This window comes from Oncorhynchus kisutch, linkage group LG10 (assembly GCF_002021735.2).
Source record: "Oncorhynchus kisutch isolate 150728-3 linkage group LG10, Okis_V2, whole genome shotgun sequence".
Classification (NCBI taxonomy): domain Eukaryota; kingdom Metazoa; phylum Chordata; class Actinopteri; order Salmoniformes; family Salmonidae; genus Oncorhynchus; species Oncorhynchus kisutch.
In genome coordinates this window covers 68,574,204-68,592,077 of record NC_034183.2, presented here as the reverse complement: position 1 = coordinate 68,592,077, position 17,874 = coordinate 68,574,204, and the positions used below count along the sequence as shown (strand labels likewise).

Below are 17,874 nucleotides of genomic sequence, written 5' to 3'. Positions count from 1 at the left end.
AATTAACGTTGTCATGACGTTGGCCTCTTTGAGTATAGCAACCCCATCCCCCTCTCCCTGCCTCCCCCCTTTCCTCCTTCAACTAGGCTGCTGTGGTCAGAGGTCGTAAATTCCTGAGAAGACCTCATGGACACACAGTTATAGAAAGTAGTTTTTCATGGAGACAAAGGAAATCCTTCCACCTCACAGAACTTGAGGTATGAACAAATTTCATGTTCCGGAGAAAGTGTAAAAGATCGGTTAAGAATCCAGCTACGAACTGGTCCGTTTGTCACAACTTGGGAAGCTCATGGGAGACGGTGTGGCCACATTACCATAACACTGTTTATAAAATAGCCCCAGATATAAGGTTTACATCTAATTGTTGTATAAGATGAATGAGTGAGTATGATACTGTTTACACAATTTTACAATGTGATTTTGGACTGTTTAATGAAGGAAAACTCAAAAAGGGAATTGGATTTGAACTAAATCAGAGGACCGCCCCTGAGCCCAGTTAGGGTCAGACATCCTGGGACAGCCCTTTTCTGCCATTCCGAATAAAACCCAACTTACAGAAATTATCACCAGACCATGTTTTTCTCCATTAGGAGGGGGACAAAGGTTGTAGACCGAGCTTACCTAAATTACGAGATGGCTAAAGGTTGCAGACCATTGCTGAATCTTTTAACCATACCATGTGGTTAAACTCTTAGACTATCGATACCGACAGAATGAGAACAAGTCTTTGATAGAATTACTATTCTGCAGCTAAGAATTCGGTATTATTGAACGCGAAGAACGACAACCGCCGAAACAACCATTCTATAACGAATGTCACTTTGAACTATCCACTCTAACCAAGACAGAGAGAGAGAGGGAGAGACGGAAAATTCACACTGAGCGCTGAGCGTAAATATATATATTGATTGAAATTGTTCCCGAATGAGTGAGCGTTCATGTGTAAAGGATTAGCATTTGAATTGTTATAATTAACTCTGTAGTGACTTCTTAGTCGACCCCCCATTTCCCCTTTTTCCCCTTTTTCTAACAAGCCGCCATGCCGGACATTTTCCTATCATTTCATGTAACCACATTTACTATGTTTGTTCGTTTATGCATTTCTGTGAATTACTTAGTTAGTAATAAATACATAATTTAATACAATGATGTATGGATGACGCATAGTGAAGACTGGGTTCGTGCAGATAACCAACAATTGGAATGAGACTAACGTGAGGTAAAATAAATAAATCATTAATCAGAAGACTATTGATCAGATATGAAAATATCTGAAAGGTTATATTGGGAAATTATAACTTTGTAATCTGAATACTTTCCTTGGTGCCCCGACTTTCTAGTTAATTACAGTTACATGATTATTCAGTTTAATCGCGTAATACTAATTACAGGAATCTTTGATAAAAACTAAGTCTTCAATTTAATGATAGTAAAGACACGACAATATTCACATGATTAGTTTAATCACGTAATAATTCAACCTAGAGAACTGATTTGATATAAATAAGTCTTCACATTTAAGGATAGTCCAGACACGAAACAGCTATATAAAATTGAGCACACAGCCATGCAATCTCCATAAAGAATAAGGACAGCAGAATGGTCTTAGTGAAGATCTCAGTGACTTTCACCATGGCACCGTCATAGGATGCCACCTTTCCAACAAGTCAGTTTGTCAAATTTCTGCCCTGCTAGAGCTACCCCAGTAAACTGTAAGTGCTGTTATTGTGTCAACTGTAAAGTTTGGTGTATGAGGAAAAATTGTCTAGGGCTATTTTTCATGATTGGGCTAGGCCCCTTAGTTCCAGTGAAGGGAAATCTTAACGTTACAGCATACAATGCCATTCTAGACCATTCTGTGCTTCCAACTTTGTGGCAACAGTTTGGGGAAGGCCCTTTCCTGTTTTAGCATGACAATGCCCCCATGCACAAAGCAAGGTCCATACAGAAATTGTTTTTTGAGATCGGTGTATAATAACTTGAGTGGCCTGCACAGAGCCCTGACCTCAACCCCATCGAACACCTATGGGATGAATTGGAATGCCGACTTGGAGCTAGGCCTAATTGTCCAACATCAGCACCCGACCTCACTAATGCTCGTGGCTGAATGGAAGCAAGCCCCCACAGCAGTGTTTCAAAATCTAGTCAATAGCCTTCCCAGAAGAGTAGAGTCTGTTATAGCAGCAAAGGGTGGACCAACTCCACATTAATGCCCATGATTTTGGAATGAGATGTTCTACGAGCAGGTGTCAACATACATTTGGTTATGTAGTGTATCTCCTAGATATAAGACAGAACCTAAAAACCTTTAATTTAGGTTTATGAATGTGTTATTTATTGAATGTGTTATTTATGAATGTGTTATTCAATGCATAGAAATAAAAGACACTTACGAAACCTCCTGTGCTTAAATAGTTTTCAGAGACAAAGTCAAATGATCCAAATGACGTTGCCCTTGTTGCGTGCCCCTCAAATGATCCAAATGACGTTGCCCTTGTTGCGTGCCCCTCAAATGATCCAAATGACGTTGCCCTTGTTGCGTGCCCCTCAAATGATCCAAATGACGTTGCCCTTGTTGCGTGCCCCTCAAATGATCCAAATGACGTTGCCCTTGTTGCGTGCCCCTCAAATGATCCAAATATAACAACAGCCTGAAGGCACGGGACTTGAAACAACGTTACAGATGTAACCATGTTCCATTTAATTTATTATTTATTATTATTTGGCCACTAGTGCTCCCAGGTGAAAATTCCATACGCATTCATTTTTTTGTATTCAAAAAAAGTTGAGGCATACATCAGAGTTTCTCAAGGCGCACCAGTATGCAGCGGCACATTGGTTGGGAACCACTGATCTAAGTTACTAAATCAACAATTTAGAACAGTGACCTACTTTTGAATTAAATGAATGACCCCTCCTGTCTCAGCCTCCAGTATTTATGCTGCAGTAGTTTGTGTCGGGGGGCTGGGGTCAGTTTGTTATATCTGGAGTACTTCTCCTGTCCTATTCGGTGTCCTGTGTGAATCTAAGTGTGCGTTCTCTAATTCTCTCCTTCTCTCTTTCTTTCTCTCTCTCGGAGGACCTGAGCCCTAGGACCATGCCCCAGGACTACCTGACATGATGACTCCTTGCTGTCCCCAGTCCACCTGGCCATGCTGCTGCTCCAGTTTCAACTTCCACCTGACTGTGCTGCTGCTCCAGTTTCAACTGTTCTGCCTTATTATTATTCGACCATGCTGGTCATTTATGAACATTTGAACATCTTGGCCATGTTCTGTTATAATCTCCACCCGGCACAGCCAGAAGAGGACTGGCCACCCCACATAGCCTGGTTCCTCTCTAGGTTTCTTCCTAGGTATTGGCCTTTCTAGGGAGTTTTTCCTAGCCACCGTGCTTCTACACCTGCATTGCTTGCTGTTTGGGGTTTTAGGCTGGGTTTCTGTACAGCACTTTGAGATATCAGCTGATGTACGAAGGGCTATATAAATAAATTTGATTTGATTTGATTTGATATGCCATAGAAGATAATTCTAACCTATTGGAAATGGTGGAAAAATACATTGTGTGTGTAGTAGCCCAAATATCATATACCATCATATACCAAGACATGCTACGACATGCTAACCTTTCACCATTACAATAACAAGGGAGTTTTTTTTAGAGGGTATGATATCTGTGTGTGTCTCTGTGCCTGTGCATGTGTACACCTGTATTAGTCTTTAACGCAACAGACCCAACAAGGACAACAATAAATGACATCAAAGAGGACAACAAGGGACACCGCTAGTAATTGGCTATTCTGACCCACAGAGGAGTCAATAAGAAGACACAAGGACACAACACACACAGATTAAAATCACTTGTCTTCACATGATTTACCCATGGTCTTCGACACACTCCTCACCTTATGTGCGGTGCTGTTGTCCAAGCCAGCATGCTTGATGCCGCATGTGAAAAGCATGTTTCTCTCCCACTCATTCTTGGTGGTGGGGAAGACGCTGGCGAAGGAGTAGTTGCCTTTCTTGGTTTTCTGAGGAGTTCTGGTGACCCCTTCCTGGTACTGGCTGCTGTTCACCTGCCACATGATGTAGACGTCACAGAGAGACGGGCACCAGGCACACCAAAGTCACTTCCCCCTCCTTCTTGGTGTCTTCCGTTGGGAGAACGTGGACGGACATTGAAGGGGCTCGACCTGCAACAGGATTGATTTGAAGGAGAAACGTTACACTCATGTACGTGTAAAATCCACCCTAGTGGTCCTTAACCCTGTTTCTGGAGCAACACAGGGGTGTGCAGGTTTCTGTTCTAGTCCAGCACTAACACACCTGATTCAACTAAACAATAGTGCTGATTAGTTAATGACTAGTTGATTTGCTGAGTCATGGGAGGTTAGCACTGGCCTGGAGCAAAAGTCTGCACATCCTGTGCCTCCCTCTCCAGAACATGGAGTATGTGACCACATATCACAACCACATTGAGACGTCTCAGTGACCTACTTTCTTTGGTGAAGCTAATGTCCTGAATGACCGGTTTGTCTTGACCTCTCTTCATGGCAGAACACTGGACTTTGTTCACATTGGTCCACTCTGTCTGGTCTATGGTCAGAGTACTGACCCTGCTGTTCAGGTTGCCCTTTGATTCAATATGTTTCAGATCGATGCCATCCATCTTGTCCTGTCCATTGACCTGCCAGGTGATAGTGGTACCAGCCACTGTGTCCTGGTCTGTACCAGTGATGACACATTCCAGTACTGCTTGGTTGTCTATGAACACCATTTTCACACTCGATGGGTTCAGAGTCACCGTCAGTGGTTCTGAAAGGGGAGAGCAGCAGCGTGAAAGCAGGACATGTTACTGATGAGGAACTACACTAAATAATATAGATCCTATATGTGTTCATTAAATCAATTGTTGTACAGTCTTCTCCTGTGTACAAACCTGTTTTGGAGATCGTTTTGGTGATCTTTATTGGGGGCGAAATCTTCAATCATACACATCAGGTACTGAGTGGTGCCAATGGGTGCCGACAGCAAAGACACTGTTGGAAGCTTTGAGACTGTGTAGCGATAAAAAAATGTCTGCATGTTAGTTTAACGCCTTATTGAAATAAGACATCCAGGGTAAACACCAAGTATCATTTTATAATCAGGTTTTCTAAACAGAATTAGTTTACATCACAAACATTAAAATGCAATCTTTAGAAAAATAGAGCCGACTTGATAGAAAAATACAATATAATGACAACATCTTACCTGGTTTATTGATGACACTGTCTTTCCACCACCAGGATGTTCCATGGAACAACTGAAATACAGACAGACATTCTTAGGCTAACCCAGGTGGTGGTGGTGGTGGGGGGGGGGGGGGGGTACTGTCTAGATGGGGGGGGGGGGTACTGTCACACCTGTTTTCACTCTTCCTCCCCCTGCCTTTCCCTGTCACGTGCCTCTGCGCTCATTGGACTCAGCTGAACTCTATTACTTGTGTTATTGCCTTCCCTATATCTGTCTGTTCCCTAGCTCTGTTCCCTGCTTTGGGATTGATGTTTGTCTTATGTACTTGTTTACCCGTGTGCAGACGCTGTTCCTGTCATGTTCTATGTCCGTTCCTGATTAAATGTTTGACTCCCCGTACCTGCTTCTCCTGTCCGGTGTCATTCCTTACAAATAGCGTACATTTTCAATTTCATAGGGTCATTTTTGACTTAAAGCAAAGCCTAAATAATCAACCAATTAAACACCAATCACAAACAGTGAAAGAAGTATGTCAGGAGATTAACAAACAATATACTGTCTTACCTAGGTGTGCTACACTAACTGTCACACCCTGATCTGTTTTACTTGTCTTTGTGATTGTCTCCACCCCCCTCCAAGTGTCGTCCATCTTCCCATTTATCCCCTGTGTATTTATACCGATGTTCTCTGTTGGTCTGTTGCCAGTTCGTCTTGTTTGTCAAGTCAACCAGCATTTTTGTGTCTCAGCTCCTGCTTTTCACAGTATCGCTGTATAACGCCCTCCTGGTTTTGACCCTTGCCTGTCCTGACTTTGAGCCTGCCTGCCTGACCACTCTGAGTCTGCCTGCTGACCTGTACCTTTGCCCCGCCTCTGGATTATTGACCCCTGCCTACTCTGACCCTGAGCCTACCTGCCGCCTGGTAGTGTTGCCCCACCTCTGGTTTACCGAACCAGGCCTGGTTTGACCTGTCCTGCCCCTGTTTGATTATTAAACCATTGTTAATATGGCTACAACAACTTCCGATGAAATTGGAGGGTGTGCAATTCAAATAAATAATCATAACAATTATGGATATTAAACATTTAGGGACATACAAGTATCTTATATTTGTTAAAAGCTTAAATTCCTGTTAATCTAACTGCATTGTCCGATTTACAATAGGCTTTATAGCGAAAGCATGCCATGCGATTGTTTGAGGACGGCGACCCACATCAGCATATTTTTCAACCAGCATAGATTTCATAAATTCCCAAATAGCGACTAAATATTCACTTACTTTTTGAAAATCTTCCTCTGATTTGCAATCCAAAGGGTCCCAGCTACAACATGCAGTGTCGTTTTGTTAGATCAAATCCTTCTTTATATCCCAAAAAGTCAGTTTATTTGATGCCAGCGATTTGAGTAATCCACTCGTTCAACATGCAGAGAGAAGAATCCAAAAAGGTACCACTAAACTTTGTTAACGACATCACGCCACACGTACCTCTAGAGGGGTACCATCCCCCCCTGCTCAACTGACACAGTGGCGCACAGAACGCAAAAATATTCTTAGAAATATTTAACCTCCACACATGAACAAGTCCAATAGCTCAAATGAAAGATAAACACCTTGTTCATCTAGCCAGCAAGTCAGATTTCTAAAATGTTTTACGGCGAAAACATAGCACATATTTATGTCAAACCACCACCAAAAGATAGGCAAATTTACATAGCCATATTTGTGGAACAATAGATGCAATCACAAAAGCAGGATTAAAAGAAAAATAATTCACTAACCTTTTGAAAATCTTCATCAGATGACAGGAATAGGACATGTTATACAGTACATTTATGTTTTTTTCAATAATATGCCATTTATATCCATAAATCACTGTTTACATTGAACGTCATGTTCAAAAAATGCTACTACAATGTCCGGAGAAATTATTTTAACTCTGCCAGATAACAGAAATACACATCATAAACGTTGACTAAATATACATGTTCTACATATAGTTAGAAAGATACACTTCTTCTTAATAAAACAGCTGTGTTACATTTATTTTTAACGTTACAGAATTCGTTCACTTGTCAATAATATGAGACGGCGCTCATAGATTAGCAATATGTCTCCGCTATTTCGGAGTCCACAGAAACACATAATAACCACATAAATATTCCCTTACCTTTGCCGTTGTTCGATCAGAAGTCGTGGAAGAAGTCATACTTACCAAAACCAGCGTTTGCCTTTCAAATGTGTGTCTTTGGGTTATCAAATGCGACTAACTTCGGCTGAAATGCACCCAAAATTCTATGGGTTGCGCATCAAAACTTCAAAATGACATATTATATGTCGACTAAACTGGTCAAACTAAGTTCAGAATCGAGCTAAAACATGTTATAAACATACATAAAAATCCTTAGCCCGAAAGGACAAGCCTATATCGTTTGGTGGATCTTGGAACGGAGAGAGAAAAATACCGAGGCGCGCATGTATTATTGCGTGACCCGAAGGTTTCTTCCCGCCAAAGGGTGAGGGAGCGCGCGATCTTCACAATGAAGCGCCCCATTGAAAGAGGACATCGCGCTGAAGAGATAGGAACTGTTCCCAGATCTGTAGCTGGTTGGGAAGGGTGGGGGTGATGACGTCAAAGTTGGGCCAACTTTTCTGCTGACAGAAAGAGTTTGGAAGAATGGCTGCCCTGTGAGTTCTGCTTTACATAGAGACATAATTTGAACGGTTTTAGAAGCTTTAGAGTGTTTTCTTTTCAATAATATTTATTATATGCATATATTAGCAATTTCTGACAGATTTTCTGTCAGTTTACTATGGGCACGCATTCCTCCAAAGGGGGCAGTATTCTGCCATAGCCTTAACAGGTTTAATTAAACAAGTCAAAATATGTTTTAATTTAATCCTCATGTACCCTAAAATGTAATTAAACTATAATATTTCATATGGAAAGAAGTATGTTCATTAGGAAAGCGATCTTAGTAGCTGCGCGTTCTCTTCATTGCGCGCACACAGACTGATTTCCAACTCTGTGTTCCTGTATCAAAACTCAGAATTATTCCTTGTTTGGGAAGAAAAAAGCCTGAAACCTTGATCAAAGACTGTTGACATGTAGTGGAAGCCATAGGAATTGCAATCTGGGAGCTGGATTTAACCCTCTTCCTATATGTTCTAATGGAAGAGCATGGACTCTCAAAAAAAATGTCTGGTTGGTTTTTCTTTGGTTTTTCTCCTACCATATCTATTGTGTCATAGTCATATACATTATTTTAACATTTAACATTTCTACAAACTTCAGAGTGTCTTCTTTCCAATGGTACCAATTATATGCATTTCCTTGCGTCAGTCAGGCAGAAATTCAGAAAAAAGGACCCTAGCCCTAACAAGAGAACTACTTCGGGATCGCTGTCCCTTCCACGGGACGGTTGAGCTAACGTAGGCTAATTCAATTAGCATGAGGTTGTAAGTAACAAGAACATTTCCCAGGACAGAGACATATCTGATATTGGCAGAAAGCTTCAATTCTTGTTAATCTAACTGCACTGTCCATTTTACAGTAGCTATTACAGTGAAAGAATATCATGCTATTGTTTGAGGAGAGTGCATCATTTTGAACATGAAAAGTTATTAATAAACATGTTAGGCACATTGTGAACAGCAATGCAATGGTTCATTGGATCAGTCTAAAACGTTGCACATAAACTGCTGCCATCTAGTGGGCAAAATCTAAATTGCATCTGGGCTGGAGTAATACATTATTGCATTTCTCTTGCATTTCAAAGATGGTTGTTTTTTTCGTTGTATTATCTTCTACCAGATCTATTCTGTTATTTTCTCCTACATTCCTTTCACATTTCCACAAAGGTCAAAGTGTTTCCTTTCAAATGGTACCAAGAATATGCATATCCTTGCTTCAGGGCCTGAGCTACAGGCAGTTAGATTTGGGTAGGTCGTTTTAGTCGAAATTTGAAAAAAAGGGGCCTATATTTAAACCTTTCTTTCATAACTAAATCAAAACAAATTTGGGATAACTATGCCAGATTTTAATATTACATTTCTATTGTACAAAGCTAGACTGATACTAGTGAGTAATAGTTAACCCACTGGGCATAGATATATGTATCAAACCAATGAATTGTCAGAAGGCCCCAGTTTTTTAGGTTCACTGTACATTTTTGTTGATTATGTATATGTTGTTATACAGAGAACTATACAGAGGGGTAGTGAGCCATAGCATTAGGAATTAGAATACTTGAATGGACATGAACCTTCTTATAATGGGCTACAAATCAGCCATGTTGGTCAAGGACTTTGTCAACTTTGTTTTGCCATAAGGTATTTTGTAAAACAATGAATGTGAATAATGTATCTGCACATGTGTGTTATCTTGGAGCCAGACAGTTTTAGAGGAAGAATTTAAAAAATGTATGAAATCAACTGCCAATAAGCCAATAAGCCAAAGTCAAATCAGTTAATGATAGGATTTATACAAGTTGGAAATGCAACAAGTACTGATATTGTATCATATAATAGCACTCACAGATTTCCAAGAAAACAAAAACTGAGGCATTTATGGTCTGTTTATAAATATTTTAGAGGCTATTTATGATTAACATTGGTATAAAACCCATATGAACTGTATTTCTGATAATATTACAATATTTTAGGTTGACTATAATTCCATTACACAATTTATGATACTTCACATGCCTTACTTTTATTTTCCTGCATAAGTATAAGCAGAAAATGCATCACCTATACCTCGACTGCCATTCATTCCAATTAGACTGGTTTTTCCATTACTGTCAAGACTTCAAAGTCGGCCCCTTCCCTTGTTTGGGCGGCATTCGGCAGTCGACGTCACCGGCTTTCTAGCCATCGCCGCTCCATTTTTCATTTGTTTTGTCTTGTTCACTGCACACCTGGTTTTCAGCTGGTTTTCAGGGTAGCATAGTGGTTAGAGCGTTGGACTAGTAACCGGAAGTTCAACCCCCGAGCTGACAAGTTACAAAACTGTCGTTCTGCCCCTAAACAGGCAGTTAACCCACTGTTCCTAGGCCGTCATTGAAAATAAGAATTTGTTCTAAACTGACTTGCCTAGTTAAATAAAGGTAAAATAAAAAAAATAAAAAACACAATTCCCCAATCACACTACATGTCTTTATTCCTCTGTTCCCCTCATGTCTTTGTGTGAGATTCTTTTGTGTTACGTGTCTATGTTGATGCACTTTACTGGTATGCGTTTATTCCGTGTTTTATTTCACGAGGTATATTATTGTGACTGTTTGCGTGTTTGCACTTTGCAGTGGCTGTTGGTTTCTCCTACCTAAATAAAGTATGCGTCTGTTCACAACTCTCTGCTCTCCTGCACCTGACTCCGTTCCCAGTACACACACCTTTGACAATTACTAAAATGGCTGCCTTTTTCTCCCCATTATGGAACTTTTAGGATTGATGAGGATTCTTTTAGGATTCTCTAGTAATTTAACAGGATCTGTATGTAGTGAACCGACTCTTATAGGAGAAGGAACTCTTTAAAGCGGTTAGGAAAAACACCCTATTAGAAAAGCATGCTAAGGATATGTGCTTGCATTTTTCTATTCCTAATATCCAACAAGGGATTATGTAAAGTGTATATCCTGAGATAGCTTGTGATAAATGGGGAAGTGGTTTTTGCGGGACTCCCATACCACTCTCTCTCACTGTGTGTACCGGGCACAGTAATACACTGCTGTGTCCTCACTCTTCAGGCTGTTCATCTGTAGGTACAGCTTACTGCTGGAGTCATCTCTGGAGAGGGTGAATCTACCCTGCATTGACTGGGAGTAGTAAGTAGTAGTACCATGTATATAACCAATCCATTCCAGTTCTTTCCCAGGAGCCTGTCTTATCCAACCCATCCAATAGTTCTTGAATGTGAACCCAGAACCTGTACAGATCAGTGTGTGGGATTCTCCAGGCGTTTTAATTACTGGTCCAGACTCAGTCAATGTCTGACCCTGAACAGCTGTTAAAAAGAAAGCCCACATGTTGTCACAATGAAATCTTAAACCTAATGTGGAAATTTATTTATAATTTAAAAAAAAATTAAATCCAGAGAGACTCACAGGAGGCAGCTGTCAGCAGCAGCAGCAGAGATGCAGGGAACATGGTTTGTGTTGAAGCTGAACTGCTGGGAGTTTATCTTCGTTACTCTACAGGATTCAGAGAGAGATATATGATTCACACAGAGAGACTGTTTATATAAGGCAGAGGAAGAGAGATGAAAGAGAGGAGCTATTTGTAATTTACATAAGAAGGCAGGTACAGCATGACAGGGATAAGAATTTCAGAAAACTCTGTGAACCATATTGACTCTTGATGCTTCACTTATGGGATTGACTTTTGACACTTCAACTAAAGGGAGGGGACTCTATAGAATGTTTACAAAAACAGCCATAGGACTCATAATATTTTACCGTTTACAACAACAAAAATAATACTGCCGTATTTCATTCATCAGTGTTAACTTAACTCTGGGAGTGTTGCATTTATGACCATAGAGTGTTCAATTTAGAGTCAAATAATTTAGCAATCAATACTGCAACTTTCACACTGAAAAATTGACAAGACAATTTAGATCTTAAAGCTGACATCCTATCAAATCAAATGTATTTATATAGCCCTTCGTACATCAGCTGATATCTCAAAGTGCTGTACAGAAACCCAGCCTAAAACCCAAAACAGCAAGCAATGCAGGTGTAGAAGCACGGTGGCTAGGAAGAAGCCTATAGAGGAACCAGGCTATGAGGGGTGGCCAGTTGTCTTCTGGCTGTGCCGGGTGGAGATTATAACAGAACATGGCCAAGATGTTCAAATGTTCAAATTGACCAGCATGGTCAAATAATAATAATCACAGGCAAAACAGTTGAAACTGGAGAAGCAGCACGGCCAGGTGGACTGGGGACAGCAAGGAGTCATCATGCCAGGTAGTCCTGAGGCATAGTCCCAGGGCTCAAGTCCAACGAGAGAGAGAAAGAAAGAGAGAAAGAGAGAATTAGAGAGAGCATACTTAAATTCACACAGGACACCGGATAAGACAGGAGAAGTAGTCCAAATATAACAGACTAACCCTAGCCCCCCGACACATAAACTACTGCAGCATAAATACTGGAGGCTGAGACAGGAGGGGTCAGGAGACACTGTGGCCCCATCCAATGATACCCCCGGACAGGGCCAAACAGGAAGGATATAACCCCACCCACTTTGCAGGGCCAAACAGGCACAGCCCCCACACCGCTAAAGGGATATATTCAACCACCAACTTACCATCCTGAGACAAGGCCGAGTAAAGCCCGAAAAGATCTCCGCAACGGCACAACCCAAGGGGGGGGGGGGGGGGGGGGGCGTCAACCATATTCGCTTATTCTTACAGTAGGCTTTATGTTAGCATGGTGTTTTGTACAGGTTTTCCATTGAGCTGTTGCACTGTGCCTCCAGTTTTTGCACAATAATACACAGCTGTGTCCTCAGCCTGCAGACTGGTGAAGTCTAAGTACAGTACATTACTACTGTCTCTGGAGATGGTGAATAACACAATGGGAACACAACTGACTAACACAATAGTAAAACAACTGACTAACACAATGGGAAAACAACTGACAAACACAATGGGAAAACAACTGACAAACACAATAGTAAAACACCTGACTAACACAATAGTAAAACAACTGACTAACACAATAGTAAAACAACTGACTAACACAATGGGAAAACAACTGACAAACACAATAGTAAAACACCTGACTAACACAATAGTAAAACAACTGACTAACACAATGGGAAAACAACTGACAAACACAATAGTAAAACAACTGACAAACACAATAGTAAAACACCTGACTAACACAATAGTAAAACAACTGACTAACACAATGGGAAAACAACTGACAAACACAATAGTAAAACACCTGACTAACACAATAGTAAAACAACTGACTAACACAATGGGAAAACAACTGACTAACACAATAGTAAAACAACTGACTAACACAATAGTAAAACAACTGACTAACACAATGGGAAAACAACTGACAAACACAATGGGAAAACAACTGACAAACACAATAGTAAAACACCTGACTAACACAATAGTAAAACAACTGACTAACACAATAGTAAAAGAACTGACTAACACAATAGTAAAACAACTGACTAACACAATAGTAAAACAACTGACTGATACAATAGTAAAACACCTGACAAACACAATAGTAAAACAACTGACTAACACAATGGGAAAACAACTGACTAACACAATGGGAAAACAACTGACTAACACAATGGGAAAACAACTGACTAACACAATGGGAAAACAACTGACTAACATAATGGGAAAACAACTGACTAACAAAATGGGAAAACAACTGACTAACACAATAGTAAAACAACTGACTGGCACAATAGGAAAACAACTGACTAACACAATGTAACACAATAGTAAAACAATTGACTAATACAAAGGCAAAACAACTGACTAACACAGTGACAAAACAACTGAATAACACAGTGACAAAACAACTGACTAACACAGTGACAAAAAAACTGAATAACACAAAGGTAAAACTGCTGCATTGACTAGATTCAGAAGTATATGATGTCTCTCTCCACTCGCTCCAATGTTTGTTGTCCTGTATTCAAAGATACTTAAATCCCCCCCACTTACATGGCAGGAAGGCCAGGAGTAGGAGAGATGTAAGAAACATGTTTCTATGTTGAATGGCAGACAGTGTCTGTCTGGATATTGACAGACAGGGTCGTTGCAGTGATGAAAGTTGTGTCAGAACAAGTTATTCATATAGCAGAGGGAGGCGTACTGTCTGTCCTACAAAGACATGCATCTGATACATCACTGGATGCATTATGTCTGCATAATGTACTCATAATATGAAAATACAGTACCAGTTTGGACACACCTACTCCAAAAGTTTGGACACACCTACTCATTCAAGGTTTTTCTTTATTTTTACTACATTGTAGAATAATAGTATAGACATGAAATCATGTAGTAACCAAATATATTTTTTAGAAGCATGTAACTTTCACACATTAACAAGTGCACACGGTACAACAAATGAAAGATAAACTTCTTGTTAATCTACCCATCGTGTCCGATTTCAAAAAGGCTTTACATCAAAAGCACAACATTTGATTATGTTAGGTCAGAGCCAAGTCACAAAAACACACACAGCCATTTTTCCAGCCAAAGATAGGAGTCACAAAAAGGAGAAATATAGATAAAATGAATCACTAACCTTTGATGAGCTTCACCAGATGCCACTCATAGGATGATGATGTATGTTACACAATACATGTATGTTTTGTTCGATAAAGAGCATATTTATATCAAAAAAATCTCAGTTTACATTGGCGCCTTACGTTCAGTAATGTTTTGCTTCCAAAACACCTGGTGATTTTGCAGAGAGCCACATCAATTTCCAGAAATACTCATAATAAACATTGATAAAAGATAAAAGTGTTATTCACAGAATTAAAGATAGACTTCTCAGTAATGCAACTGCTGTGTCAGATTTAAAAAAAACTTTACCGGAAAAGAACACCATGCAATAATCTGAGTACGGCACTCAGAGACCTAAACAACCAAACAAATATCCGCCTTGTTGGAGTCAACATTAGTCAGAAATAGCATTATAAATATTCACTTACCTTTGCTGATCTTCATCAGAATGCACTCCCAGGAATCCCAGTTCCACAATAAATGTTTGATTTGTTCGATAAAGTTAATCATTTATGTCCAAATTCCTCCTTGTTGTTAGGGCGTTCAGCCCAGTAATCCATCTTCATGAGGCGCGAGCAATAGATCCAGACAAAGTCCAAACGTTCCATTACAGTCCGTAGAAACATGTCAAACGAAGTATAGAATCAATTTTTAGGATGTTTTTAACCTCTTGAATCTAGGGGGCACTATTTTCATTTTCGGAAAAATAACGTCCCCAAAGTAAATGGGCTATTTTGTCAGGACAAGATGCTAGAATATGCATATTTCTGAAGGCTAGCTGTGAGATGGGGGGGCTTTCCACAGCTCTTAGCCATTTCCTTGTGTAGGATGAATGCATTCACCACAGCTCAGCCCACACCTCCCATGCTCTTGTTGTAGACCTTTATTGCAGTTGGAATGTGAATTTTCTTTCTCGGTCCATGCCCCAGTAGCACTGAGACAACAGGTGTCCGGCTGGATGAACCAGCTTCAGTGGGGGATGGACACCTTGGCACTGGGGGCTCCCATTCGGAGTCAGTGTAACTGTGAAAGAAAATGTTCAGTTAGAATAGTTTCACATATGAGCCCTGTATCAACAGGTATAATAAACATATATATATATAGATATATCTATATCTATATATATATATAGAATACAGGGAACATACGGTTGAATATATTATTATAGACCTGCTAGATCTACTGTCTATTTTATATTATGACATTTCAGCTAGATCTACTGTCTCTATTATATTATGACAGACCAGCTAGATCTACTGTCTTTATTATATTACAACAGACCAGCTGTATCTACTGTCTCCATTTCACTTTGGCCATTGTTGTGGGCCTGCCCTCCCCTCAACAGCCTCAAATAGGCTATTTCATGTGGGGGTGGGGTGGAGCGGCAGACACACGCATCTTGGCCATGCTCCCTCTAATCCACAATATGTACCTGTATATATACACACACACAAACATAGGCTATGGGTCATACACATACATAGAAACATACCCCCACCCACAATGTATAGCCAACGTGTACTTTACACATTTCATTACATTTTTATATATTGCTACAAAAAAAAACACAAATAATGTTATATTATTAATTTCAAACAACGGCATTAGCATGAGAAGAACTTACCAGTCCAAAACAATGTCCTCTCCGTTCAAAAAATATTCCCCCATTTGGGAATCAAAGCTATGCTCGCTAAATGAATCATCCTCCAACAATCTCTGTCTCACTTATCCGATCAATTTCTTCTAAAATTGTGTGTACATCTGTATATCTAGACTTAGATTTAGCGTTCCCTGACTTAGTCACCATACGGATTGATATATAAACAGCTGAAGATGCGCTTTACCAAAATAGTGCTGTGCGTAACACACGTGGCTCCTTCCAGTATGAATCTTCAATGGCGAGTGACCCTCTTTACCGCGGAGTTTACTACATGGGTTGGTATTCCAACACATAACCATTACATATTGCCCTTTACCTCAGCTCATTGGCTATCGACCAAGCTAGATTTCAAGACGATCAGTGGTCATTGGGTTAAAATACAGTCAATCGACGAAACAGCGGTCATATAATTGGTGCACAATGATGTCATTACTTGTTGTCTTCAAATTGGTTTCTTTCAGTCAATAAGTCCCGCAAAATGACCCATCAAGTTTGGTTGTGTTACAAACAACCAGTTGATTGCAATGAAACCAAACATGACTGCATTAAGTCACGTTTAGTGTGTGTATTTACATCGAATGTGTCATGGTCTGACCATCGTTCGTATGTGTTTTCCTTGTTTTAGTGTTGGTCAGGACGTGAGCTGGGTGGGCATTCTATGTTGTGTGTCTGGTTTGTCTATTTCTATGTTTGGCCTGATATGGATCGCAATCAGAGGCAGGTGTTAGTCATTGTCTCTGATTGGGAACCATATTTAGGTATCCTGTTTTGTGTTGGGTTTTGTGGGTGATTGTTCCTGTCTCTGTGTTTACACCAGATAGGACTGTTTAGGTTTTCACTTTTGTTGTTTTGTTTAGTCTGTTCATGTATAGTCGTCTTTATTAAAAACATGAATAACCACCACGCTGCATTTTGGTCCGCCTCTCTTTCACCAGAAGAAAACCCTTACAGAATGTGTTGTTGAAAATTGAATGAGACGGAATTCACGACACAAGCGGTTCACAAAATGTTTCGTGTTAGGCTATAAAAATTGAATTTATCAAACAAAAGACCATTCATTGTGTAACAATGAGCATTGGGATTGCAAACAGAGGAAGATCGTCAAAGGTAAACGATTTATTTTATTGCAATTTGTGATTTTGTTACGCCTGTTTTGGTTGAAATAGTTTTTTTTTATGGGGCTCTGTCCTCAGATAATCACATCGTATTCTTTCGCAGTAAATCCTTTTTAAAATCTGACAAAGCAGTTGGATTAGCAAGATTCTAGGCTTTCGAATCACTTGTATTTTCATGAATGTTTAATATGGCTATTTATGTAGCGATCACCGTATGTTGTCGAATTTAATCCCGCTAACAGGTTCTGTGCGCAGAGAGGTTAATGCATCATATGATAGAGGATAGCTGTTCGGGTAATTGTACTCTGAACAAATTGTTGAAGGCATTGATGTGAAAGCATATACAGTGCTGAGTTACCTCAAGAGGATGTAATGTTGATTAGGGATACACACTTGCATATCAGGTGATGTGCCTATCAGGTGAAACGGAGGAGATGGGGAACAAAGTGAAAATGACATGACTTGGGAACACCTCTCGGACCTGGGGCTGAAAGGGGAAGACTGGGTGAAAGCATGAGGAACATTTTTTTTAGCTTTAATTTTTGTGGAACCCAGCAGGAAAGTATCCTGGAGGCATAGAGACAGGTGAAGAGA

General features: G+C 40.1%; 1 protein-coding gene across 27 annotated transcripts in view; it reads right to left on the bottom strand.

The window, feature by feature from the left end:
- Positions 1 to 17,874, bottom strand: part of LOC109876272 (uncharacterized) — a 239,151-nt gene that overhangs the window by 47,811 nt on the left and 173,466 nt on the right. For 6 of the 27 annotated variants that reach the window (XM_031834918.1, XM_031834930.1, XM_031834926.1 and 3 more), the window contains exons 1-2: positions 11,336 to 11,470; positions 10,939 to 11,235 (exon numbers count right to left, since the gene is read on the bottom strand). The exons of 17 other annotated variants lie outside the window; for them this stretch is intronic. In XM_031834918.1, coding sequence (XP_031690778.1) covers positions 10,939 to 11,235; positions 11,336 to 11,378 — 340 coding nt within the window. In that variant the 5' untranslated portion in view covers positions 11,379 to 11,470. Of the gene's footprint in view, positions 1 to 60; positions 69 to 4,166; positions 4,174 to 8,367; positions 8,375 to 10,936; positions 11,236 to 11,335; positions 11,471 to 17,874 lie in introns of those variants that run through there. 4 more of the 27 variants (XM_031834932.1, XM_031834933.1, XM_031834931.1 and 1 more) reach the window with 3 other exon arrangements.